General features: G+C 37.5%; 6 protein-coding genes across 9 annotated transcripts; 2 read left to right on the forward strand and 4 right to left on the reverse strand.

Moving 5' to 3' along the window:
• Positions 1-2210: 2210 nt before the first annotated feature.
• LOC111778089 (aluminum activated malate transporter family protein) lies at positions 2211-5615 on the forward strand. Its single transcript, XM_023657733.2, has 6 exons — positions 2211-2670; positions 3601-3741; positions 3835-4107; positions 4207-4334; positions 4928-5071; positions 5151-5615. Exons 1-6 carry the CDS (start codon positions 2343-2345, stop codon positions 5574-5576), a joined length of 1440 nt encoding a protein of 479 aa, XP_023513501.2. The 5' UTR covers positions 2211-2342; the 3' UTR covers positions 5577-5615.
• A 1205-nt stretch (positions 5616-6820) lies between these two features.
• On the reverse strand, positions 6821-7839 carry LOC111778051 (type I ribosome-inactivating protein trichoanguina). The gene has a single exon (XM_023657662.2). The coding sequence runs from the start codon at positions 7802-7804 to the stop codon at positions 6926-6928; it is 879 nt and encodes a 292-aa protein (XP_023513430.2). The 5' UTR covers positions 7805-7839; the 3' UTR covers positions 6821-6925.
• Positions 7840-11755: 3916 nt separating this feature from the next.
• On the reverse strand, positions 11756-12833 carry LOC111778239 (ribosome-inactivating protein luffaculin 1). Its single transcript, XM_023657945.2, has one exon. It carries the CDS (start codon positions 12799-12801, stop codon positions 11902-11904), a length of 900 nt encoding a protein of 299 aa, XP_023513713.2. The 5' UTR covers positions 12802-12833; the 3' UTR covers positions 11756-11901.
• Positions 12834-15655: 2822 nt separating this feature from the next.
• LOC147787678 (ribosome-inactivating protein cucurmosin) lies at positions 15656-16755 on the reverse strand. The gene has a single exon (XM_087118925.1). The coding sequence runs from the start codon at positions 16719-16721 to the stop codon at positions 15789-15791; it is 933 nt and encodes a 310-aa protein (XP_086975051.1). The 5' UTR covers positions 16722-16755; the 3' UTR covers positions 15656-15788.
• A 4063-nt stretch (positions 16756-20818) lies between these two features.
• LOC111778041 (F-box protein At5g39250) lies at positions 20819-22894 on the reverse strand. Of its 4 annotated transcripts, XM_023657652.2 has the most exons (3): positions 22673-22894; positions 21911-21976; positions 20819-21809 (listed from the first exon to the last, which is right to left on the reverse strand). In XM_023657652.2, exon 3 carries the CDS (start codon positions 21763-21765, stop codon positions 21019-21021), a length of 747 nt encoding a protein of 248 aa, XP_023513420.2. In that variant the 5' UTR covers positions 21766-21809; positions 21911-21976; positions 22673-22894; the 3' UTR covers positions 20819-21018. The 4 variants fall into 4 exon arrangements, with proteins under 4 accessions (XP_023513420.2, XP_023513418.2, XP_023513419.2 ...); XM_023657650.2 differs by lacking the exon at positions 21911-21976; XM_023657651.2 differs by lacking the exon at positions 21911-21976 and having other exon boundaries at positions 22490-22894.
• Positions 22895-23825: 931 nt separating this feature from the next.
• LOC111778113 (Nucleotide-sugar transporter family protein) lies at positions 23826-27500 on the forward strand. The gene is made up of 8 exons (XM_023657768.2): positions 23826-24073; positions 24359-24442; positions 24521-24735; positions 24836-24914; positions 25731-25900; positions 26148-26334; positions 26440-26517; positions 27083-27500. Exons 1-8 carry the CDS (start codon positions 24023-24025, stop codon positions 27227-27229), a joined length of 1011 nt encoding a protein of 336 aa, XP_023513536.2. The 5' UTR covers positions 23826-24022; the 3' UTR covers positions 27230-27500.
• The last annotated feature ends 464 nt before the right edge of the window (positions 27501-27964 follow it).

Below are 27964 nucleotides of genomic sequence, written 5' to 3' on the forward strand. Positions count from 1 at the left end.
TTGTTCTTGTCCTTCTCCGGTGACAACACGTACAAGCAGCATGTTCCTTCTTCAACGGTGTGTGAGTTTCCTCTAGCGTTTCTTCCTTCTCTTGTCGACATAAGGTCAGTGCGTGAACCCTTTGCGACCGTGCTTATAAGCCCATGATCAACTTTTTAATAGCCGATGTGGGACTCCTCGGCTCGACCTTTTCGAGCTCTTATAAGCCCTAGTCGGTGGGTGAGTGATTACTCGAAAGCATTAAAGAAAGGGAAAAAAGAGAGAGGATTGTAAGTGGTAATTGAGGCAACATATCTGAAATAATTTATAATGTGATAGTTGAGGTCTCTTTTCAAAGTGCTTATACTTTTAAGGAACATTATTCACACAAGAAAGTGGCATCATCAAAGTGCTTTCACTTCACTTTCTTCAATCTAATCATCAACTACTACTACTACTACCCATTACCCATTACCCATTTAAATCAGTTAAAGATCATTCATGACCTAATTCTCATCACCTTTAATGTTTCACCCATGCAACCACATGTCATAGCTAATACGAGTTAAATGAACGATGTAATATACCCATTAAACAAATAGAGAAGGGAACGAAACATTTCTTATAAGCGTGTGAAAGTTTTTCCCTAGTGGATGCGTTTTAGAATTGTGAGACTGACGGTGTTACGTAATGGGCCAAAACGAACAATATTTGCTAGCGGTAGACTTGGACTGTTACAAATGGTATTAGAGCCAAACAGCGAGGACGTTGGGCCCCCAAGCGGGGTGGATTGTGAGATCCCACATGAGTTGGAGAGGGAAACGAAGTATTCCTTATAAGGGTGTGGAAATTTCTCCTTAGTAGACGCGTTTTAGAATCATGAGACTGACGGCAATACGTATCGGGCCAAAACGGACAATTTCTACTAGTGGTGGGCTTGGACTGTTACAAATGATATTAGAGCCAAACATTGGCCGGTGTGCTAGTGAGGACACTGGGCTTCCAAACAGGTGTGAATTGTTAGATCCCACATGGGTTGGAGAGGGAAACGAAGCTTATAAGGGTGTGAAAACCTCTTCCCAGTAGATGCGTTTTAGAATCGTGAGGCTGACAACAATACGTAACGGGTCAAAGCAGACGATATCTAATAGTGGTGTGTTACAAATGATATTAGAGCCAAATACCAGGCGGTGTGTCAACGAGGACGTTGGACTCCTAAGCGAGGTAAATTGTGAGATTCCATATGGATTGGAGAGTAGAAGGGTATAAAAACTTATCCCTAGTAGATCCATTTTAGAACTGTGAGGCTGACGGCGATACGTAACAGGCCAAAGCAGACGATATCTACTAGTACTAGGCTTGGACTATTACAAATGGTATTAGAGCCAAACACAGAGCAGTGTGCAAGTGAGAACGTTGGGCTCCCAAGCGGTGTGGATTGTGAGATCCCACATGGGTTGGAGAGGGAAACGAAGTATCTCTTATAAGGGTGTGGAAACCTCTCCCTAGTAGACGTGTCTAAAGCTGTGAGGCTGACAACGATACATAACGAGCCAAAACGGACAATATCTACTAGCAATGAGCTTGGGCTGATACCTACGTACAGGGTATTATAGCACGTGCAAGATACTATATTTTTGATGCAAAGTTGTTCATTTCACTAATAGTATCGTTCTACATTTTTAATCTCTTACTTCCATTAGATAGATAAATGATATTTTACTCAGTTATTTTATTAACAACGCACAACATACGATAAAATCAATACGAACAACGCCTATACAAAGGTAAAAAATGAATAACGAGAAGACATCCAAGAACGATAATGATGATATTAAAAATTTGGATGATAATACCCTTATTGGGACCTAATAAAACCCTTTAAAATTTAGGTGGGTGACAGGCAAACCCAAGCGTGCAAGTTAACCTTAATTTAAGCATGGATAGAAAAGTTAGGCATTTAGGCAATAATTTAAACAAAAACCAAACAAATCATCTGTTGATATTACAAATCTAAGCCCCAAAAATCTCCATTTGTCAATCATTGTTCATCACACAAATCTTTTTCTCCACAATAAATTCAATTTCCTTTAGAGTTAATGGGTTTTTCTCTGTTTCCATTGCCACCACATAACCCACTAAGTGTATTACTACTACTCCAAATTGTGCATCAAACCCACCATTTATAACAAAGTTTTGGATACAAATTTTTTATTCTCCAATGTCCTAACTTCCAATTCATAGGCTTTTGGAAAGAAAGGTAAGAGTTGAAGTGACTATTTATGTATGCATATAAGGTTTGTGGTGAGGTCCAAGAGGGAGGCTAAGAAAAGTGGCCAAAGTTGTTGTTGTTGTGTTCAGCAATGGCATCAGGAGGAAGCTTGGAGTGGCGGGTGAATGTGGGTGATGGAGCAACGGAGGTTCTGAGGCCAGAGGGCTCATTTGTGGGCAGAATGGTGATGGGGGTGAAGGGCTTTGTTTGGGGATTGTTTGTGAAGGGTTGGATGTTCTTGGAAAAGGCTTGGGGCATAGCTAACTCTGAGCCTAAGAAGGCTGTTCATGGCCTTAAAGTGGGGTTGGCTCTCTCCATTGTGTCTGTCTTTTACTATATGAGACCTTTGTATGAAGGGATTGGAGGGAATGCTATGTGGGCTATTATGACTGTTGTTGTCACTTTTGAATCCACTGTGGGTTAGTTCTTCAAATCCCCTTTTGTTCTTTATAAGCTTATCATTTTTTTTTTTTTGGTTACTTTGAGATCTCACGTCGGTTGGAGAGGGAATGAAGCGTTTCTTATATGGGTGTGGAAATCTCACTCTAGTAGATATGAGCTGACGGCGATACGTAATGGGTCAAAGTGGATGATATTTGTTAGCGGTGGACTTGGGCTGGTACAAATGGTATCAGAGTTAGACAACGGGTGGTGTGCCAACGAGGATGCTGGACCCTCAAGAGGGGTGGATTGTGAGATCCCACATCAGTTGGAGAGGAGAACGAAGCATTCTTTATATGGGTGTGGAAATTTCTTCCTCTAGATGTGTTTTAAAACTGTGAGGCTGATGATGATACGTAACGAGCCGAAGCGGACAATATCTGCTAGCGGTGAGCTTGGACTGTTGTAAATGGTATCAGAGCCAGACACCGGGCGGTATGCCAGCAAGGATGTTGGGACCCTAAGAGGGGTGGATTGTGAGATCTCACATTAGTTGTTGGAGAGAGAAACAAAGCATTCCTTATAAGGGTGTGGAAACCTCTTCCTAGTAGACGTGTTTTAAAACAGTGAGCTAACGACGATACGTAACGGGCCAAAGCGAACAGTATCCGCTAGCGGGGGGCTTGAGTTGTTACAAATGGTATCCGAGCCAGATACCGGGCGGCGTGCGAGAGAGGACGTTGGGCCCCCAAGAGGGGTGGAGTGTGAGATCTCACATCGGTTGGAGAGGAAAACGAAGCATTCCTTATAAGGGTGTGGAAACCTATTTCTAGTTGACGCGTTTTAAAACCGTGAGACTGATAACGTAACGAGCCAAAGCGTACAAATTATCTCCATCGTGATCGGAAACACCCGTCATAATTATTAATATGTCGATTATAACGTTCGATAATTGCTCTATTTTGCAGGCGCAACGTTTTACAAATGTGTAAATAGGGTAATAGGGACTTCACTTGCTGGTGGCTTGGGCATTGGAGTTCATTGGGTGGCAGCTGAGTCAGGCGATAGATTTGAACCAATAATCCTTGGAATCTCCCTTTTTCTTTTAGGTAATCATTATTGACTCAATCATTTGGTCTCTAAAAGCTTTCACTAATTCCATTACCAACTCTCTTATTGGCTCTATGTTCCCATGCATGCAGCCTCAGCCACCACCTTCTCTCGCTTCATACCATCAATAAAAACAAAATTCGACTACGGCGCCATGATCTTCATCCTCACCTTCTGCTTAGTTTCGATCTCGAGTTATCGAGTCGATAAGCTGTTCGAGCTTGCTCATACCAGGCTCACCACCATCGCCATCGGGACGTCGCTGTGTATTATCGTCAGCATGCTTTTCTGCCCCATGTGGGCTGGCAGTCAGCTTCATAGCCTTGTCTTCCGCAACTTGGATAAGCTTGCGGATGGCTTGGATGGTAAATATCTCTCGTCTTCATTCATACTATTCGTTTCGGTGTGCTTCGATCGAGGGTTTAGGTTCTAATCACTTAACCCGTCTTTTGTTTTCAATGCAGGTTGTGTTTCGGAATACTTCAAGAACATTGATGATCCCGAGATGGAAAATGAAGATCAAGAGTGTCATGATTCGAAAGCTCAAAGCTATAAATGTGTCCTCAATTCAAAGGCATCGGAGGAGTCAATGGTAAGCAAATAGATACCATTGTTGTTTGTTAGAAATCACGAACCTCTGCAGTTCTATCATATTGTCTATTTTGAGTATAAACTCTCATGGCTTTGCTTTTGGTTTCCCCAAGATGTCTCGTACCAATGGAGACAGTGTTCCTTGCTTATAAAGTCATGATCATCCCGTTAACTAGCCAATGTAGGACTCTCTCCAACAATCCTTCCCTCGAACAAAGTACACCATAGAGCCTCCCCTGAGACATATGGAGCCCTCGAACAGCCTTCCCTTAATCGAGGCTTGAATCCTCTAGAGCTCTCAAACAAAGTACACCCTTTGTTCGATACTTGAGTCACTTTTAACTATACCCTTCAAGGCTCACAACTTCTTTGCTCGATATTTGAGGTTTCTATCGACATTACTAAGTTAAGGGCATAGCTCTGATACCATGTTAGAAATCACGAACCTCCACAATGATATGATATTGTCCACTTTGAGCATAAACTCTCCAAAGGCCTCATACCAATGGAGATATAAACCCGTGATCAACCCCTTAATTAGCCGATGTGAGATTCCTCTCTCAACAATCCTGAACACTGTTTTCATATTTGCAGGCAAATTTTGCAAGATGGGAACCAGCACATGGGCGTTTCGGGTTCCGACATCCATGGAAAAAATATCTCGAGGTCGGAGTAGCAATGCGCAAATGTGCATATTGCATTGAGGCTCTTCATGATTGCCTAAACTCAGAGATAAAGGTGCTTAAAACTCCAATTGATAGCCTCTTCATAATGCAATATTTGATCTAATTCACTTGTTTTTTGGATGTTCATGCAGGCACCAAACTCATTAAAATTGCTTCTAGTTGAGCCATGCAAGGCACTAAGCACCTCTTCTTCCAAAGTCTTGAAGGAGCTATCTATTGTAATCAAGACAATGAAGAAATCAACAAAGATTGATTTGGAAGTGTCAGATATGAACATTGCTGTTCAAGAGCTTCAAGCTGCCATAGCTTCATTTCCAAGCACTCAAACAGCAATTGAAGAACATGAAGCTGCAACAATTCCACCTCTAATGGAGCTGCTTCCACTGGCTACATTGGTGTCATTGTTGATTGAAACGGCGTCGAGAATCGAACATGTCGTGAACGCGGTCGAGACATTAGCAAACGTTGCTAATTTCGACTCGGAAGAGGAGAAGAAAAGGTCGTGTTTAGATAACAATGATCATCATGTTGCCATGAGAGTCTTTCCTGAGGCTTGAGTTCATTAGATCATTAAAATGGTTGGTTATATATATATATATCACATCTCCTTTTTAAATAACATTATGACTATACACTGTATAGAGTCTCACATACCCTTTGTACTATTTTAAAACTCCTCAAAGAACTGATGAATATTTACTATTAGCCATATAATATAAACAAACATCTTAAACCTTCATCTTGAATTATTCAACAATTGAAAGGCGGGATTGATCATCGATCATCGATCATGGTGTTCCATAAGTTTCAACGGGACCTATTACACGATTCATGGCTGAAAAGATTCAACAATCATTCATTCTTCATCTACAAAATTGGATAGGCTTGATTCAACCTCCATTTCATATGTTACAAGCTGACTCGAGTGAGGAAGAACCATTTAGAGATTTGGTAGTCAACATTTACAGGGTTGGAGCGGAACAGGGGTTGACATAATCCTAACTTATTATAATCAACATTTAAAGGGTAGTACGAAGTTATCAAACTTGTCAATCAAGATCCTAACTTCTTTTCGTGAAGATTTGAAGGGTTAGAAGTTTTTTTTAGATTATAAATACCCAAAAAATTGGATGGTTGGGTTGGGCTGAGGATTAAGATTACCTTATCCAGAGATACGAGAAAAGATGTTTTTTTCCCACTTTATGTCAAGAGGCGATATGATGTAGTAGATTAGATGAATGTTGTTAATGACCTCGTAAAAAACAAAAAAACGATCAATTTGTTGTAAGTTGTCATGAAGAATAGATTCATGCATCTCCTATGCATGTATTGTCATTTATCGTGGTTCATAACTCTCATTTAGTTCATAACTTTTTTGGTTCATATTCTCATTTATTTGATTCATGTATGAAAATTAGTATTGCTATGTCTAAGTGTGGAGTCATTGTCATTTTGTATTTGCCGATAAGTAATTGGGAGAACCTTTATAGTGTGAGAATATGAGAGATACACGAGTAAACACTTTGGTTATAGTGATTGACTACTGTCGGTAGATGTAGGAGAATTTCTTCTCTCCGAACCACGTAAATCTTTGTGTCTCTTTATTTAATTTCTGTGTGTTGGGATGTGGGTGCGACCAATCTTACCTCCACTTCCGCTACAATAATTGGGTATCAAACCATTTTTGGATGTGACATTAGGGTACAAGTGTATAATTCCGTTCATATATTTGTTCTATAGTAACTATACTGATCTATTTTTCGAGAGACTCGAGCCACAAACCCTACAAATCAATAAAAAATTTCAAAATCCCCACTTATTTATTATTTAATGAAATCAAGCACATTCACATATGAACATGCCTCAATCCATTCTTATGTGTGGATCTTCAAACAAAGCCATAGAGCTACACAGAATTATGAGTTCCATATTCAACAATATTGTCAGGCATTCTTGTCGGGCTGTCGTTGTCATCAGCAACGCTCAGTTTATAGTACAGCAGGAGCTTGATATTGCCTTGAACAACCCCAGCTGATGTACTGGTCACACTAAATCGTGTGCCATTAGGACTTATAAGCTCAACGGGGCTTTGGAATTGTCCCTTACCTGTACTATTTGCTATCTGGATTTGCTTGGAGAGAGCTCCCCAGTTGTTCTCTAAGCTTATCACTGCTTGGTTTGGATAAAACTTATCGCTAATATGCTGAGCAACCTGTTGCTCAATATATTTAAACCTCGCAGCTTCAGCAGTGGACTGAATGAGCACAAGAAGCGCCGCCGCAGTCAGTTGTTTATTGTAGTAAACCATGTTGGTAACTGCAGTGCTCAAGGCGGGGATTCCAAGCTCAACCATATCTCTATATTTGCCTACGACGCCTTGAAGCCTGTCGTAATTGCCCGTAAAAGGAAGTGTTACCTTTTGAGTACCTGCAAATAAGAGTTGTTTGGCTTGAGCTGGAGTGTCTTCGAAAAAGTAGGAGCTTGCACCGGCACGATACGCCACGATGTAGACGTTGGTTACGTTCACAGCGACCTCGACGGTTTGGTAGTTATAATTGGTGATGGTGAAGAATGTGAACGAGGCTAAGCCCGTTGCGGTGGAAGGCAGCAGGGGTATGTTGCACACTGTTGCTTTGGTTGGAAGAGCATTCCTGAGGTGGGTTATGAAAGCTGAATAGGATGCTTTGGTAGCTGTGGACAAATCCAAGGCTATGTCAGCCTTGAGAGTGGGAGAGATAAGAGAGATGGCTAGTAAGAAAGAGGAGATTGCTATGAGTTTGTTCATCTTTTTGTCTTGGTGGTTGGTTTGAGTGGTATGAGGATCTTGATGTCTCTTTATAGATGGGGCAATGTTTTGGATATTTTTCTTTTTCTAATTACGACCACAATTCAATTGGGTGTCGTCGCGTGTCGTTGGAGAGGAGAACGAAACATTTCTTACAAGAGTGTGGAAATTTCTCTGTAGTATACATGTTTTGAAACCGTGAGACTGACGGTGATACGTAACCACTAAAGTGGACAATATTTGCTAGAGGTGGGCTTGTGCTGTTACAAATGGTAGCAAAGTCAAGTCACTGGACGGTGCGAGGCACTAATGAGGCTGACGACGATACGCAATGGGTCAAAGCGGACGAGCTATTATACCCAAGTGAAGGGCTGACGATGATATGTAATAGGCCAAAGTGGATAATATCAACTAGCGGTGGGCTTGGGTTATTACAAATGGTATTAGGGCCAGTCACCAAACAGTGCGAGACACTGGTCGGAGTAGGGCTAGACCCTCTCCAAGATAGACGCGTTTTAAAACAATGGCTGATGACGATACCTAATGGACGAAAGCGGATGGGCTAGTATACCCAAGTGAAGGGCAGACGACGATATGTAACGTGCGAAAGCGTACAATATCTGCTAGTGGTAAGAGTAATTACACCCAAGTGAAGGGCTAGCGACGATATGTAACGGGTCAAAGCGAACCATATCCAGCAGTGGGCTTGGGTTATTACAAATGGTATAACGCGTTTTGAAACAATGGCTGACGACGATACCTAATGGGCTAAAGCGGACGAGCTAGTATACCCAAGTGAAGGGCAGACGACGAAATGTAACGTGCCAAAGCATACAATATCTGCTAGTGGTAGGAGTAATTACACCCAAGTGAAGGACTGGAAACGATATGTAACGAATCAAAGCGAACAATATCCAGCAGTGGGCTTGAGCTGCAATGGGCTTGGGTTATTACAAATGGTATAAGAGCCAGTCACCAAACAGTGTGAGACACTGGTCGGAGTAGGGCTAGACCCTTTCCAAGATAGACGCGTTTTAAAACAATGGCTGACGACGATACCTAATGGGCAAAAGCGGACGGGCTAGTATACCCAAGTGAAGGGCAGACGACGATATGTAACGTGCCAAAGCGTACAATATCTGCTAGTGGTAAGAGTAATTACACCCAAGTGAAGGGCTAGCGACGATATGTAACGGGTAAAGAGAACCATATCCAGCAGTGGGCTTGGATTATTACCAATGGTATAAGAGCCAGTCACCAAACAGTGCGAGGCATCGGTCGGTGTAGGGCTAGACCCTCTCCATAATAGACGCATTTGAAAACAGTGAGGCTGACAACGATACTTAACGGGCCAAAGCAGACGGGCTAGTACACCTAATGGTAAGAATAAAATAACTAAAAAAACTTAAAAATTGGTGGTGATACGTGGAACTCTCTACCAACAATTCGAATAGAGAGACCAAATCACTATAAAAACCGAAGAATCAAAACCTAAAATTTACAAAGTACGAACGTATAGGGACTAAATTGTTATAAAAGAAAGTTGAAGGACTAAATTATTACGTTCCCGAAAGTTCGATTGAAAACGAGAGAAGGAGAAATATTCCATCCTTTTCTATACACTATTTAAAAAAAGAAAAAAAAAAAAAAAATAAAGTAATAATGGAAAGAATTCATAGTAAGAATGAAGACAAATTAGAGTCACGGATCAAAACAAACGTATTTCAACCATTATTAATTAAAAATTTTATTTAAAAAAAAATAAGGATTTTAATATTATTTTTTAAAGTTTACAAATATTTTTTATTTTTCTTTTTAAATTTAAATACATTTTTTAATTTTTTTTTTTTAATTTAAGAATATTATAGAAACTTTAAAAAATTCAATATTATTTTTATTAATTTAGCGTTACAAACCTATTATTTATCGAAATATCAACACAAAATAATTGATAATATATAATATAACATCAAGAGAATTTTAAATATCTAATAATTAATTTCTAAAAAAAAATATTGTGGTCCTATTAATTAATTATATTATTTAGAATTATTATTTTAAATATGTCACATCTATATAAAGGTGGTATAAATTTGGATTATTGAGGCGGAATGATGAAAAGGTAAAAAAGGTTAAAATTATAAATTTATTCTATTTTATCTCTGTTGCTTAATTTTTTTTACCGACTCTTTTAATAAAGCTTAAAATGTGTCGTTATTTATTTTATTTTTTTTTTTATCAATTTTATTTTTCTAAAATAATCTTTATTATTCTTTTTTTAATATAAATTTTAAAATCATGTTCGGCATGAAAATTATTATTATTTAATTAAATTATATAAAAAAATAATTTTAAATTAATTAAGATTTATAGATATTCAAATCAAATGAAATTCAAATTACAAATACAAAAATAATATTTATGAAACTGTGTACACCAAAGTTACCATTTTCAGGTGAAAAACAAAATGTGTCCTTTTGACAAAGACCATACGTGTAAATTGCCGACATTGAAATCTTAGCAAGAGATAAGGTTTTGCATATGTGTTCATAAAGACAACCTTAGACGACAATATATATATATATATATATATATATATATTTTTTGTACGTCATGAATATTTTTTGAAAGTGATGTTATTTAAATAAAATTAACTATTCTATGATCACGTTTCAAAAAATTAACAATTTAAAATATATTTAGTCTAGATTCTTAAACGATCATAGATTATTAAAAGTGTTTTTTTTTTTTTTTTTTTTTTTTTTTTTTTTTTTTTTTTTTTACTTTCAACCAAAAAAAATTAATTTGTGATTAATTAAAAGATTTTTTTTTTAATAAAAAACAAATGACTTTAAACGATCATAGATTATTAAAAGTGTTTTTTTTTTTTTTTTTTTTTTTTTTTTTTTTTTTTTTTTTTTTTTTTTTTACTTTCAACCAAAAAAAATTAATTTGTGATTAATTAAAAGATTTTTTTTTTTAATAAAAAACAAATGACTTAAATAATTGATAAAAAGTATTCTAAGGAAAAAAAACTTTTAATTAATTTCAATTTTGAATATAGTGCCAGAAAAACTGTAATTTAAACTTTTTTTTTTTTTTTTCTAAATAAAAAAGATTTTAAGATATAAAAATATTTTTATTTAAAAAATGCTTAAACTAAAATGTATTTCGGTTGCTTTTCTACCTATGGAGTGAGAATTCAAATCAATAATGTATATGAAGAAGTCTATATATCTCACCACATCCACTTAATTAAGGGTGCAATTAATTAAGGTCTGTTACGTATTATTCATTGTCGGTTTCACGATTTTAAAACACGTCTACTAAAGAAACTTTCACACCGTTATAAGGAATGTTTTGTTCCCCTCTCCAATTCAAGGTTTCCATACCCTTATAAGAAATGTTTCGTTCGCCTCTCCAACCCAAAGTTTCACACCCTTATAAGGAATGTTGTGATTCTCTCTCCAACCAATGTGGGATCTCACAATGCAATCCCCTTAGGAGCGAGTGTCCGACACACCGTCGGGTGTCTGGCTCTTATACTATTTATAACAGCTCAAGTCCACCGCTGGCAGATATTGTATGTTGGCTCGTCGTTAGCCCACGATTTTTAAAATGCGTCTACTAGGGAGAGGTTTCCACACCCTAATAAGAAATGTTTCGTTCCTCCTCCAACCGAGGTGGGATCTCACAAATTCCTAGTAAAACATTTTTTTATGACATGTTTTGATGGGTCCATAATTTAATGGTGTTGGAGGGAGATGCTTCGTTACCCTCTACTCAATAATGTCAGAGACATCGGATAACGGTCGGAGACGAGGGAGAGGAAGAGAGTAGCCAAAGAAGAAGTAAACGAATCCGAGAAGTGATTACGACACGAATCATAAGATGCATAGAGTAAAATCAATCAACCCACATGCAAAAAATTGAAAGGATTAAAAAAAAAAAAAAAAAAAAAGTACTCTCCACATTTGATTATTTAAAGGAATAAACAACAAATTCATAGCATTCATCACGTAATTAGATGACATGAACATGCTATATTAATATTACTTCAAGTGGAGTTGGAACCCAATCTCTCCATACCCATTTTGTCAAGGCATCCTAGTAGCTCCAAACCTCAGCGTCGTCGAAGCAACGTTGTCAAGAGCCACAATATTTATTTTGTTCAGAAGCAACTTGATGTTGTTGGTTACAACCTTTGAACTAACGTTGTTTATTTGAACCGGTTTGCCTTTATTGTCTGTAATCACAACAGGATTCTTAAAGTTTCCGCCATTAGACTGAGCTAGCTGAATTTGTTTGGAGAGAGCAGACCAGCTGTTCTCAAGACTTATAGCCGCCGGACTTGGCGCCTCGTTTTTGTAAGCTCTTTCAAGAATTTGTTGCTCAATATACTTATATCTTGAAGCCTCCGCCGTGGTCTGAATGATTACGAGGAGTGCGCCGGCGGCGGCCGTGGAGTCGTAATGAAACAAGGTGGTTATTGCGCTGTCCAGAGCTCGGAATCCCAGCGGAATAGCCTCTCTCTTTTTGCCTGCAGCAATTTGAAGCCTTTCGTAATTGCCAGAATATGGGAGTGTAAAAATTGTACTACCTTTGAACACATATTGGGAGGCTAATTTAGCGTCAGTCTCGTTGAAAAAGTAGGACGTTGTATTGACGAGATAGCCCATGATATATACGTTGGTTACATCTATAGCCGCCGTTATGGATTTGCCATCGTAATTGGTGAGTTTCATTAAGGTGTAGCGACTCACGCCTGAAGCGGAGGCACGTAACAGAGGTATCTTGTAGACCATCTCATTTGATGGAAGAGTCTTTCTCAGATCTTCGATGAACTTCTCGTATGAAGTAGATCCTCCCGATAAACTAAAGCTGACATCGCTTTGAACACCTGAAGCTCCAAGGAAGATGGTGAGAAAGACGGTGAGAATTAGCGAAGAGAGCATTGAGAGTCTTTCCATGTTTCCCTCGTAAGTTCTTGATGCCATTGGAGCATCTCAACCTATGGTTTTTATAGAGTTCATGGTAACTCAAAAATATCCTTCGATCAAAGAAATTTGGGTCAGGTCAGGTTAGAGATCCGGACAAAAATTATAAACCCCGGCTCCATTTAACTAACAGAGAGAAATTTATCCCTACTCCAGAATCCTTACCCCTATTTAGAGCGGGTCCCCATGAGTTCAATTGACATCTCGAATAGTCTATCAGAGATGGCAAATCTTTAACGAAAATACCACATCATCAAATATAATACCACATACCATTTGCTTAAGAATATGGGCATATTTGATAATGGCTGCAATATTGTTTCTAGCGAATATTGTTCTCTTGGAACTTTCCCTTTCGAGCTTCCCCCTTAAGGTTTGCGTATGCTAGGGAGAGATTTCCACACCATTCTAAAGAATGCTTTGTTCCCCTCTTCGATCGATGTGGGATCTCACAATCCACCGACCTTCAGGGCCAGCATCCTCCCTGGCACACCGCCCGATATCTGGCTCTGATACCATTTGTAACAGTCCAAGCCTACTGCTAGCAGATGTTGTCCTCTTTGGACTTTTACTTTCAGGTTTTCCCTCAAGATTTTTAAAACACGTCTTCTAAGGAGAGGTTACTACACCCTTATAAACATGTTTTGTTCCCCTCTTTAATCGATGCGGGATCTTACAAGAAGTGCCAACGCTGCAGAATTGGGATTGTAGTAAAAACAAGATGGTAATGACACTGTCCAAAGCTGGGAGCCCAAGCGGAATATCTTCCCTTATTTTGCCTACCGTACCCGAAAGGATACGAGAATACCTGAAGGAGCATAATGGCCCCAAGGAGGGACGATATTGAGGAACTGGCTGAGAATTTTCCCATAAAGTACTAACAATTTTGTTTTCAGAGGCAAGCACGTAGAAGATATTCGTTCTTCATGAAAGCAAGACATATCTAGTTGAATATGTCTTCTTCGTCGCGTATAAAGGGAGTCGAATCCCAACCTGTAGCTGGTGGATGGAGAATTCAAGATAGTTCGATCTTTAGATTTAACATATCGACTTTTTGTACCATCTAAACACCAACTTAACAAAATCTCTATACATTCGAACTAAAAAATCTTTAGACCTTCAAAAACTAAAATTATAATTTAACCAAAAAAAATCTATGAAGAAAACTATTTAACCAAAAAAAAAAAAAAAAAAAAAAAAAAAAAAAAACTATGAAGAAAACAACGTACCATGGGATACCATTTGTATGGTTTATAGCCCTCCACAACTTTCCGCATCTCTTGGAATTATTGGTACAACCAATTTTGATAAAGACATGATATTGATGTATGAATGGAGAGATAGGGCTCACATATACCACTTGAGGTTGGTGAGACCATGTGATATAAACGGAGGCATATCATTTCTTGTGGAGTGATTCTAATCTCGATCCCGATCTTTTCCTGGGGTTGACTTCTTATTGTTTTGGGGTTTTTAGATATTTTAGATTTAAAAATCTTGTTTTTAAACAAGGTTATTAGATTGAATTCTCGAAGTCTGATTTCATTGGGATGAAATCATCTTGATTTTGGATCCACAAAGGTTCTTAAATCCAATTAAGTAGAGTTTCATATCACTATGTTCGAACTTTTGTGAAGCATTTCTAACTGTACACAATAGGGCAAACCACATTTTTTGCTACAACTTTCTAAGCCTCACATACAAATCCCTGAGTGATTCATTCTCTCATTACTTAAATGTCATGATATCCTTTACATCATTGGTAGAAAATACTTGATTAAGAAATTCTCTCCAAAGTCATCCCAAGATGCGATAATTCAGGCAGGAAAAGAGTTCTAGCAAAGGGATTATCAAGAACCAAATAAAGGAATAATAAACTATCACAAATCTCCAAAAAAAAAAAAAAAAAAAAAAAAAAAAAAAAGAACTCTTGAGACTCGAATGTGAATCTTCTAGAAAGCCACAATATCGCCCAAAGGCGCCTAGAACCTCACTAGCTTCGGCTCAAATTACAATGCAATGATCAATGGGCGTACTATCCCTGGTTGTTGAATACAAATATACACATAATTTTTGTTACGCCTATATGTATCACTAATAGATATCTATCATTGATAGGCGTAGGAATAGTATATCAATAATAGATTTTTGTGTATCAAACACATAGAAATGACTGATAATAAGCATAAAAAGAGTTTAATATAGATATTTTCTTCGTTCACTCTCCCACCAATCAATATCTTATCTCGATTTACAACTTTTTTTTTTTTTTTTTTTTTTTTTTACTTCAATAAATATAGGTGGTAAGAGAAGACAAAATTTGCTGTTTTTCCACTCCAACTTTCTTTGAGTCTCGTATGTAGTCTCGAAAATAGGAGAAAATATCAACATCGTCAAAATAACCCAGAAATTGAATTGGATTGGTCCAACGAAATTGGTCATCTTTTATGCACACATCTTTGATTTCACTATTCGATTATTTTCATGTTCAAATACTTCGATTATTATCTCAACAACTCTGGATTCTTCAAAATTATAGATCTCTTCAAAGAGGAATCTAATGGGACGAGAACCAACTAAAAATATCAATCATGTAAAGAGAAAAAAAAAATCTAGATTCCTAGGAGGCAGCCTCAATGTATCGAGCTCACAACTAACATATATTGTCTTCTTTGAGTTTTCCTTTTCGAGCTTCCCCTCAAAATTTTAAAACACGTTTGTTAGAGAAAGGTTTCTACACCCTTATAAAGAATGTTTCGTTCCCCTCTCCAACCGAGGTGAGATCTCACAAGATCTATATCATAAACTTTCTCCATAATACCCAACGACCCGTTCATTCCGTTTAGTCGAGTCATAGGGACTTCATCATTCCATTTTATTTAGCATTTAAGAAATAAAACACATAAACACAATGAACACATGCCTTATTTCTGTGGGTGGACTACTAAAGTCTTAATACCCACTATCTATACCTGTAACTTCAAAAGTTACACCGATACATAATTTGCATGCCGGCCATTCTCCACTGACTTCTTTTCCATCTCATGGCCACAGCTTGATAGCCTTATGGGAACACCGCTCGTCATCTCATCCACATCGTTGGCGGCCATTGTATCAACTGTTGCACCAATGTTCAGCAGCAGCTTGATGTTCTGGGTCACAACGTTCGAAGTAACGTTTGTTATTTGAACACGATTTCCTTGAGGGTCTATAAGGATAACTGGAGTTTCAAATTGCCCATTTTTGTTCTTGGCAATTTGGATTTGTTTGGAGAGCGCAGACCAGTTGTTTTCCAAGCTTATGATTGTTTGACTTGGCTTAAATTTCGTCCCAACATTGTTAGCAATCTGTAGCTCGATATATCTAAACCTTGCAGCTTCAGAGGTCGTTTGAATGAGAACGAGCAGCGCTGAAGCAGCAGCCTCGGCGTTGTAATGAAACAAGGTGGTAATGGCACTGTCGAGAGATGGGAGTCCAAGCTCGATGTTTTCTCTTAGTTTTTTTGCAGCAGTTTGAAGGTTCTCGTAATTACCTGTGTATGGAAGTGTCCTTTGCTGAGTGCCTTTGAACAGCAATTTGGGAGCTTGAGCTGGGACTTGCTGAAAAAAGTAGGACACTGTGCCTGTGCTGTATGCCACGATATAGACGTTTAGCACATCTATGGCTGCTGTGATGGATTGACCGTCGTAATTGACGAGATCTATTAGTATGAAGCGCCTCGAGTCCATTACAGTCGAAAGTAACACAGGAATATCATACACTTTCCCATCCTTCGGAAGTGCTTCCCTCAAATTTTTGATAAAAGCTTTGTAAGATGAGCTTGTGGCACTGGACAAGTCGAAGCGCACGTTGGCCTCGGATGGATGAGTGTTAAGGAAGATGGCGAGAAATAGAAACGAAAGGGCTAAGGATTTGATCATCTTTCTCAGTTGATGAGTTCGGATGCCATTTGATCATCTCCCCCTATGGTTTATATTAACAAGGGGTGGCACTTGATATTTTCTTCATTCACTCTCCCACCAATCAATATCTTATCTTGATTTACGATTTTTTTTTTTACTTGACAAATAAAGGTGGTACAGATGTCACGAGAAGAGGACAAATAAGGCTTTCTCGTCCCCACCTTCTATTTCAGTTCTCATTCTCACGAAATTCCCCATTTATATTTGTTTAGAGAGAGTAGACCAACTATTTTCCAAACATATAATTGCTCAACACGCTTGCCAATTTGTTGCTTGATAAATTTATACCTCGCAACCTCAGTCATCAACTAAGTATAACCAGACAAACCTATCACTATCAAATATTATTCTTTTTGGGCTTTCCCTTTTGAGCTTCCTCTCAAAGTTTTTAAAACGGATATGTTAGGAAGATGTTTCCACACCCTTATAAAGAATATTTTGTTACCATCTCCAATCGATGTGCAATCTCACAATCCACCCCCTTTTGGGACCCAACGTCCTCGCTGGCACACCGCTCGGTGTCTACCTCCTTCAGGGCTCAGACCGCCCAGTGTCTGGCTCCAATACCATTTGTAACTGTCTAAGCCCACCGCTAGTAGATATTGTCCTCTTTGAACTTTTCCTTTCGGGCTTCCCCTAAAGATTTTTAAAACGTGTCTGCTAGAGAGAAGTTTCTATACCCTTAAAAAGAATATTTCCTTCTCCTCTACAATCGACGTGAGATCTCACAAGAAAGAAGTACTGACACTATAAGATTGTAGTAAAACGAGGTGGTAATGGCACTGTCAAAGCTGGGAGCCCAGGCGAAATACCTTCCCTTATTTTGCATGCAGCGACTTGAAGTGAACCTTTTCCACTTCAGGATTTTGGATGCCATTGGAGCATCACAAGCTGTGGTTTTTAAGGAGCCATCTAAGAGTATAGTATACTTTTCTGTTTCCTGTGTGGTCCATGTCTAGGAACCATTCGTGTATGTATATTTTCAAGCACCGTATCCTTCGGATACGAGAATACCTGAAGGAGCATAATGGTCCCAAGGAGGGATGATATTGAGGAACTTGCTGAGAAGTTCCCATAAAGTACCAACAATTTTGTTTCGCAAGCACGAAGAACATACTTGTTCTTCATGAAATCAAGACATATCTAGTTGAATCCGTCTTCTTCGTCGCGTATAACGGGAACCGAATCCCAACCTGTAGCAGGTGAATGGAGAATACAAGATAGTTCAATCTTTAAATTTAACATATCTACTTTTTGTACCATCTAAACACAAGCTTAATAAATCTATTTAACAAAATCTCTAAACATATAATTTAACTAAAAAAATATACGAAGAAAACGACATACCATGGGATACCATTTATAGCCCTCCACAACTTTTCGCATCTCTTGGAATTATTGGTACAACCAATTCTGATAAAGACATGATATTGATGTATGAATGGAGAGATAGGATTCACATGTTGGAAGCACGTTCTCTCTCTTATTCTTAACGAAAGTATCTAAACTTGTGAGAAGGAATATATGTTCCAAAGTAGAAATCATCTTTCGCTCTATTGCTACTTTCAAATACTTTTATATAAAACGGTCGTAATCATTCAAAGAAACAAACAAGATCGAACAATTATTTAGTCATTCAGAGCTTATAAAACTACAGTCTTCTAATTTAACAGCTATCTATCATAATTATGCAAACGGATGAATTAGACATGATTTCACAGTAAAATCTCGATAAACGCATAGAATTCATTCTCAAAGAGAATACTACCTAAATAACTTGCATATCTACAAGGTATCAAACCCCAAACTTGAATCATTGCTTGACCTCGAATAGTGCCACAAAGGTTGCAATCGGTAAATTTTCTATGTAATAACAACAATTGTCTTATCACTAGTCCAAATAAGAAATTTTCCTTAGGAGCGCCTACTCTGTTTTTAATTTCAAAGTTCTAGATTCACTTTTCCCATCAAAGCTCCAAATGCTTAAAGACAACATATGCCACTTGAGATGCTTAAAGACAACATATACCACTTGAGGATCGTGAGACTATTTGATATAAACTGAGCCATATCATTCCTTGTGGAGTCATTCCAATCTCGATCTCGATCTTTCCCTTGGGTTGATTTCTTATTGTTTTGAGGTTCTTAGATATTTTAGATTTAAATATCTTTTTCTTATTAAGGTTGTTAGATTGAATTCTGGTTGTTAGATTGAATTCTCGAAGTTTGATATCATTGGGATGAAATCATCTTGATTTTGGAGTTTTAGCCTTTGTTGTCTAAGGGTTTTATACATCCACAAAGGTTCTTAAATCCAATTAAGTAGAGTTTCATATCACTATATTCAAACTTTTGTAAAGCATTTCTAACTGTACACAATAGGGCAAACCAAATTTTTTGCTACAACTTTCTAAACCTCACATACGGATCCCTGAGTGCTTCATTCTCACATTACTTAAATGTCAAGAAACCCTCTCCAAAATCATCCCAAGATGCGATAATTCAGGCAGGAAAAGAGTTCTAGCAAATATTGGGATTATCAAGAACCAAATAAAGGAATAACAATAACAGACACTCGAGGAATAATAAACTATCACAAATCTCCAAAAAAAAAAAGCTCTTGAGACTCGAATGTGAATCTTCTAGAAAGCCACAATATCGCCCAAAGGCGCCTAGAACCTCACTAGCTTCGGCTCAAATTACAATGCAATGATCAATGGGCGTGTTATCCCTTGTTGTTAAAACCAAATATACACATAATATAATTTTTGTTACCCCTACATGTATCACTAATAGATATCTATCATTGATAGGCGTAGACATAGTATATCAATAATACGTTTTTGTGTATCAAACACATAGAAATGACTGGTAATAAGCATAAAAAGAGTTTACTATTGATAGAATAAACATAAAAATTGGTTCTCAATAATAAACATGAAAATGATCAATTAATGGTAGACATCTAGTAATGTTAAACATCTCCATCAATGATGGTCATAGAAATAGTCAATTAGTGACAGATGTAAAAATGCTCTACCAATGATAAATGTCCACCAATACGTGATAGATGGGTTAGAAAACGAAATTACAAAAGAATAGGACGTTTGGCATAGTTGCAAATAATCCAACCAATTTTGACACCCATTACAATTTTCCAATTCCATTCCATCCAAGTCCAATATGCCTTTATTTCTCTTCATATGGCATGATGTTTATAGCCATCTATGAAAGTACACTATAACTGTCATCAGCTTAACTAAAACTCTATGATGTTTAAAAAAAGCTACCATCAAAATATACAATCAATGACATTGGTGGTCCTTGTAATATTGAAAGAATCTAAGTTCCCAAGGATAGTTTAGGGATTATCTTAACTCAACCCAAGTATATCACTAATTTACAAGCTAGCTTAGCTCGATACACAATATTTAACTATCCCCATCACCCCTGCACAAGGAAAACCTTGTAAACAACAGATGTTCTTCTTATAAATCACCCTACTCTGATTTTCTGCAACTCGGGTTTTCTCTACAATCTACAATATCTTGTTACCACTAACCCAGATATTACTTTTTGTTTGAAATAAATTGAGTCAATTCTCTTAGCCTCCAATCACAGTACATTTTCAAGTTCTCAACCATATCTTACACTATCTTAAAGGTTCTCTATGCCATGGTTTATCAATTAAAGTTGCTCCTAATTTCGCATCCATAGGCCACTCGGATACAGATTTTCCTTCATGACATTGACAAATAATTGGTGGCAAGGCATGTTCTTTGGCTTTTTCTTTCTTTTTTTTTTTTCCCCTCTTTCTTATTGCACTATCTTGCTCTAACAATGTATAAAACAGGTCATGTTAATGAATGGACTGGCTCTAATCCTTCCTAAGAGAGCGGCTATGAGCTCCCCTTGCTTCGGTTCCTACAAACTACATAGTGTGACAAACACATGTACATACATATATTGCTAAGAAATAAGCCTAGCAATATAGAAAATGGCTTTTAAGTCTGAATCAAAGTGCAGGTGATTCACATAAACTACGAAAACATAAGTTCATGAAAAGAAAATCATTCATATTTATTGATGAAAGGAGTTGAAAAATTATGTACAGTGACAATAAACAAGTAAGGTAATAATTGATACCAGAAAAATCAGGGTGACGGTTTCAGCAACGATGTGAGAGTTTCATACTTGGTGACCACCATGTGGCCCCAACTCTTTTTGAATGTTCTTTCCCAGAAAATGTAACCCTTCATTTCCAATCAAGCAAGTCCAAAAGCCATAATACCTCATCCTTTGTGTTTGCAGCATCACAGAAATCCATTACAATTCCAAAAACATCAATTATGCCATCATTTCCATCGTCCAAGAAAAGCAATGAGATCCATGCTCGGATTCCGGAGACAAATGGGTAGAGAGGTGAAAAATCAAGGTAGTCAAAAGCCAATGTCCTGTATGATGTTCGATCAATGTAATCAAATACAGATTTGTTGACTATACGAGCAACTTTATTGGAATCCTTGCGTCCTACGAGCACAGATACGCTCACAGTATGGGATATAGGAATTGAGAACCTTGGCTGAACAGGTAGTGTCATCTTGAACTCTGGGGCTTCTAGGTGATAATTAATCACATTACTAGTACCAGGTGGTGGCTTCATACCACTCTGGAGGACTTGACCTGCAACTACTTCTGAGAAGATTAATCTGTCTTCACTCCAAATGTCAATAAAAAACTCTAGATCCTCAAAGGAAAGTCGAGGAGGGAGAAGACGTCGATTATTGGGACGTTTGTAAAAGTTTTGATATAATTTATAGTAGGTATTGGTCGGAGGATCGGGATTTTTGCAGGTTGAAGGCCACTTCTTGGCGCACAAACATTTCCAAAAGAAATCATCTCGAGCTATGTCTCTCCACTGCTTGCACACTAACATGCAGGAAGCAAGGTCCACACCTTCCAGCAACGGAAAAATCACCTTCAAAATTTCTTCCCATCTCATTTTCCAAATAGAAGTAGTATAACAAGAGGGGCAAGGATTGGATCCTGCAACAATAAATCACAAAGACTAGTCAGAACAATACATTTAGATCAATTTACGAGGAAAGATGATACTGTAATTTAAATTATATTGAAAACATAGTCACATTTGTGATGGAAATTTTCACAAGAGGAGGAGACAGAGCATTGTAGTAGAAAGTAACAAATAATACCTACAAGATCATATGAATTACATTAGAGAATTAAAGTGGTAGCCATGACTTACATTCTCCATAGAACGAGTTTCAAAGAAAAACTACCACAGGCTTTCATTAAAAAAATAAAAACTACCACGTGCTAAACTGAGGAAACACAAATAGATTACTCATTCAAATACAAACTACAAACACAACAAATAGATAAGTTGTTCGAAGGCGAACAAAATGCTACACAAAACTAACATATGATCTCCGTACTTTAGTGGCGAGGGCTGATGCCATTTGCTGTGTGTATTGTACATCTATATACAACGAAAGTCTTTAAGAGAGGATTAAAAGAAATATTGAATAGCTCAAACGTTGAGTAGTTCATCTACCAATTCTGATCAACACTAATCAGTTAAAAGTCTTAGAATTTTAGAACTCAAAAACCTCTTCCACAAGAGAAAATGTCATAAACTGAAAAATAAATTGAAAACAAAAAAAATTTGAAAATCGTGTTTCCAGTAGCAGAAGAAACATCCATACGTTTCCAAGTTTCATAGACATTGCCAGTTTGAAACGCTGAGTTCTTCAATGAAAATTGTAGGTAAGGTTAACAGTCAACCGAATGCCAAAACTTATGATGATGCAGAAAAACCATACAATCTTGCAAATCGCTGTAAGAGAATAAAAATTGGATAGACAGAGAGAGAAAGATGGAGATCAAACCCTAGGAGATCATACGCCCGAGAAAACGAAGTAAAATACACTTTACTCCGAATCTGATGACGTAGAGTGAAGAGATAATGCGATCCTAGTCGATATCAATAATTTCGCACTTCAATTTCCGGCGGAATCGGTGAAATTTCCGATTTAATCGAGATCAGAACAAGGGAGAGAGAGAGAGACCACGCTCAGAAAGTCCGACGAGAGAGAGACCATGATTCAACTGCTACAATTTAAAATGTAAGAGAAATTGACATTTATTTCCTATTGGGCCAACAAAAAAACTCCTGCCGGCCCATTAGGTCCTATAATATTACCGTTGTTTTTTTTTTTTTTTTTTTAATTATTGTTTGCAATTTTTAAATTTTCTTTTGAAGGCAATTTATTTTTAAAAATATATTTCAATATATCTCGTATACATTACTTTTTTAATATTTTAATCGAATGCAATAAATGTTGGATGATAAAAGTCCCACGTCGGCTAATTTAAATAATAATTATAGGTTTATAATCAAGGAATACTCTCTTCATTGGTATGAGACCTTTTGGGGAAGTCCAAAGCAAAACCATGAGATTTTATGCTCAAAGTGGACAATATCATACTATTGTGGAGAGTCGTGTTCATCTAACATGGTATCAGAGTCATGCCCTAAACTTAGTCGTGCCAGTAGATTGGTAAATCTTCAAATGTCGAACAAATGACTAAAAAAGAAAAGGAGTTGAGCCTCTTCGAAGGCAGGGTCGAGGGGAGGTGTTGGATGATACCGTTGGTATGGGACTTTTTGGGGAAACTCGAGAGCTTATACTCAAAATGGACAAGCCTCTTCGAAGGCAGAGTCGAGGGGAGGTGTCGGATAATACTGTTGGTATGAGACTTTTTGGGGAAACCCGAGAGCTTATACTCAAAATGGACAAGCCTCTTCGAAGGCAGGGTCGAGGGGAGGTGTCGGATGATACCGTTGGTATGAGACTTTTTGGGGAAGCATGAGAGCTTATACTCAAAATTGACAATACCATTATCTAACATAACTATTTTTTTCATTTTATATTTAATATATTTTCTGAAATTAATACTCGAACGGCTTAAAATAATAATTTTCCCTTTAATAAAACTTTTTTTTTTTTTTTTTTTTTTTTTTTTTTTTTTTTTTTTTTTTTAATCTCAATTTCTTTGATGAGGAGATCCCGATCTCAATTTCATCTACCCGCGTACTCCGCCTCTCCTCCTCCGGATGCGTTTTTCCTTCGTCACCTCATCTCGATTTCTCGCCATTACGCTCTGGAATTCTTCGCTGTCGCCAAGCCCTAGATTTCTCTCATCTCTGATCTCTGTTGCTGCGCAGATTGCTCGAAATGCAGTGGTACATGGTCGCTTTGCTTCTTACCGTACTCACCAGTTCTCAGGTTTGTGATTTCAAATCAGTACTCTCTCGTTTCACTCAACAGAATTTGAAACTCGGCCTCTTACTTTCAATCACCATTTCGAACAACATGGATGCAGAATGTTCTGTTAGTTGTGTAGAAATTTTGATTGTGTTGTTAAGCTATGGTGTAGTAGCTTCGATTGATTTAGTTACTTGATGCGATGAGTTATCGTCATAATTCTAATTAGAATCTGGTTTCCTTTTCCATTTTTGATGCTTTAGAGACTCTGGTTAATGAATCGTTTTCACCTTCTATGTATGACAGGGAATTTTAACTACTTTATCACAAAGTAATGGTAGATATGAATATGACTATGCGACCGTCCCCTTTCTTGCGGAAGTTTTTAAGGTGCTTTGCATTCCTTGAAGCAATGTGATTTTCTTTACTTTTTGTATCATTAATCTATATCTGAATACATATTTGTAGCTTTTAGTGTCAAGTATGTTTCTGTGGAAAGAGAGCCAGAAATCTCCTCCTCCGAAAATGACCACTGATTGGAGGACTGTTCGTTTATATCCGATACCTTCAATTATATATCTGATCCACAACAATGTTCAATTTGCTACCCTGACGTATGTAGATACATCCACATACCAGATAATGGGGAATTTGAAGATTGTCACGACTGGAATTTTGTTCAGGTGATTCTCTACCATATACAAATGACTGTTACATCAAGGCGTATCATTTCTTGGATTCTTATTCTTACATAAGAGCAGATATTTCTATTACCTGATTTAGGCTAGTCCTAAAGAGGAAGCTATCGAACTTGCAGTGGATGGCTATTATTCTGTTGGCAGTTGGGACGACCACAAGCCAGGTATTGCATTCGAAAAGAAAGACACTTCTACTTTTATTCAAATCTGGCTTATGGACTTGTTACTAATTATGGGAATTTCATGGAAATAAAATACTCTTGGAGATGTCTTCGGCGATCAGTAAGATAGATGAGAAATGGAGGGAAGAGTGATAAGAATAGTCATATTACAGATAATTATGATTTCCTGACTAAAGGCTAGACCTAGCTTGGCATCACTGATAGTGGAAGGGTGGAAAAACTAGCTGTGAACACGGACTGAAATGGATGTAATTCCTAATATGAAGAGCAATAAATAAAGAAGGCTACAGGTTCCAGGCGGCAGAGAGGTTGAACAAGGGCCCAGCAACATTGCTGTAAACCCAGGAAGGGAACAGAATTCACGAGCAACAAAATTGTTTCTCTAATTTGGCCGCCAGCCCATATTATATACGAGAGTGCTCAGCTAACTAACAGAGAGTTAATATTGATAGAGGAATGATGTGCCTGAACCTAACAACCTAACAACAGAATTCGAAAAGTCATAACAAGTCAACTTTGCCCATTTAGTTAGTATGTGCTGCAGCTGCGTAGAATGTTTTTCAGGTTGTAGTATGTTTTAAATCAGAATCTATGTAGTTTAGGTATTTTATGTAGTTCATATTGGAAATTGGGGATCCAATAGTTATAGAATTGTTGGCTTCTTAGCCTCCTATGCTTTCTCTGCGGTCTTCATTTAGTCTCCCTTTTTCCAAATTAATAGTTAATTATTGATATTTTCTATAAATTTTAATGGGCTTTTTTTTTTTTTTTTTTTTTTGTAATTTTTCATTTATTCAGGTAAAAGGATGTGGAGAGGCTTCATGTGAATCTCTTCTCTCATCACCAATTGAAGGATACATGTTAGGAATTCTTTCTGCTTGTCTTTCAGCATTAGCAGGCATTTATACAGAATTCTTGATGAAGAAAAATAATGATTCTTTATACTGGCAGAATGTTCAGTTATACACGTAGGTACCCATTCTTTTATATTTATCAGGTTGCTTACTCTTAGTTGTCTTTTAATCTGCTGTTTTATTTTCAAAATGAAGAATATGATTTTCTTCCAAGAATTAAGTTTATGTTCATTTTTTCTCATAAGCGGATTTAGAAGACCAATGGCTCCTTGTAGTGCTTAAAGAAGTCATCAGTTTTTCAACTTTATTCGTGTGATTAGAATGCATTAACATTAGAATCATTTGGATTGTGGTCTTCCAGGTTTGGGTCTATTTTTAATATGGCACGACTTGTCGTGGATGATTTTAGAGGTGGATTTGAGAACGGTCCATGGTGGCAACGTATATTCAACGGATACAGTATTACTACCTGGATGGTGGTTATTAATCTTGGGTCTACTGGGCTTTTGGTTTCATGGCTGATGAAATATGCCGATAATATTGTTAAGGTACCTGTTTTATCTTCGATAAAGGCTTCGTGTTATATACTTCGCTAGCCATCATTGTGCTTCATATCTTGTAATACTCATGGTTCTTTTTGTTCAATAATCTAGGTGTATTCTACTTCAATGGCAATGCTTCTGACGACTGTCTTATCTGTGCATCTGTTTAACTTCAGACCGACACTGCAGGTGAACTCAGATGCCTATGAAACTGGTTTATAAATTTCCTTTGTTTCACGCTCTTCTTGCCATATAGCTGCTATATCTTGAGCCATCATGTTCATAGTGTAGTTATCTAATGTTTGATTTAAGGTAAATTATTACGCAAATTGCAAAAAACAGTTTTCAAATTTGTGACTGCGTGTATGTTTCCCACACACACACAAAAAAAAAAAAAAAAAAAAAGACTGCATGTGGGCCAACTTACCTCCCATACCAAAAATGGCTTTTTCATCATTTTAAACCTCTAATACTAGCCTTTGTTTTATAAGAGGAGGCGCGTCGGGTGACTCTCCTAATATCTTCTTCTAAGAGAGATCGTAGGAAGACAGCAATCTCTACCTTCGTTAATTCCATCCATAAGAGGGATGTCTATATAGCAACGAAAGTCATTGACTTAATGCTTGATCATGGTGTACCCATATACACTATACACGACAACTTTCTAACAAGAGCAACATATAGCGATTTTCTTCCTCAATTTGATATCCCTTGTTTTTTTTTTTTTTTTTTTTTTTTTTTTTTTATGAAACAGCTTTTCCTGGGGATTATAGTGTGCATGATGTCTCTGCACATGTATTTTGCTCCTCCTCAGATGCTTGTGGATTTGCCTTCTCCATCGTTAAAATCGGACCCCGAGAGTCTGGCAGAGGCTTCCAGTGATCGTAGATCAGATTCTTGATTCTTTCTAATCTCGAAGCAGTTATTATTTGGTGAGTCTGTATTGATTTACAAAGACCACCATGAAAGTTGTGAACAACTGAACTTGCCATATTATAGCGCAAGTAATATAAAAAGATGTGTAGAGCCCTAGAATTTAGAAACTTATTACTACTTTTTTGCTCAAACTTTCACACCATGGATTGGATGGATCTGTGTTTGTATTTTATCACCAACATTGTTGAAGGATGATGCAACATTCATTTTAGAAATTCAAGGGAGATTTGATTGAAGGTAAATGTTCTAAAACACTCAATCAATTGAAGTCCAAACTATATGGGTTTGGATTATAAATTTTAAGAAATATTTATTAACTGTTTGTTAGAATCTAATATTTACACACTGAACAAAATGCAATGCAATGCACAAAATGAATCCTCTTCCTTCAAAATAAGTCTCCCACATCCCATTTTCATGGCTCGAACTCTGTCCAAATCCTCCACACTGTCCCACAAATCGCCGCGAAACACCGTCGTCTGTGGCGGCTGGTAGTGTACTCCATCTCATCTCTGCCGCCGCACTCGCGGTTCTCCGCCGGGACGGCTGCGAGGTCGTCAACGATTTTCGTTGAGGAAGTACCAATCTCCTCCGGTAGTAGCAGATTCCGTTGTTGGCGAATTGTGGAGGTGGATCTAATCGGCGTGGCCGGCCACGTAGTTGTCATCGCCGGAATTGGTGGTGTCAGAGTCGACGACGA

The sequence above is a fragment of the Cucurbita pepo genome, chromosome 17, assembly GCF_057944985.1.
Source record: "Cucurbita pepo subsp. pepo isolate OVF chromosome 17, ASM5794498v1, whole genome shotgun sequence".
NCBI classification, from domain to species: domain Eukaryota; kingdom Viridiplantae; phylum Streptophyta; class Magnoliopsida; order Cucurbitales; family Cucurbitaceae; genus Cucurbita; species Cucurbita pepo.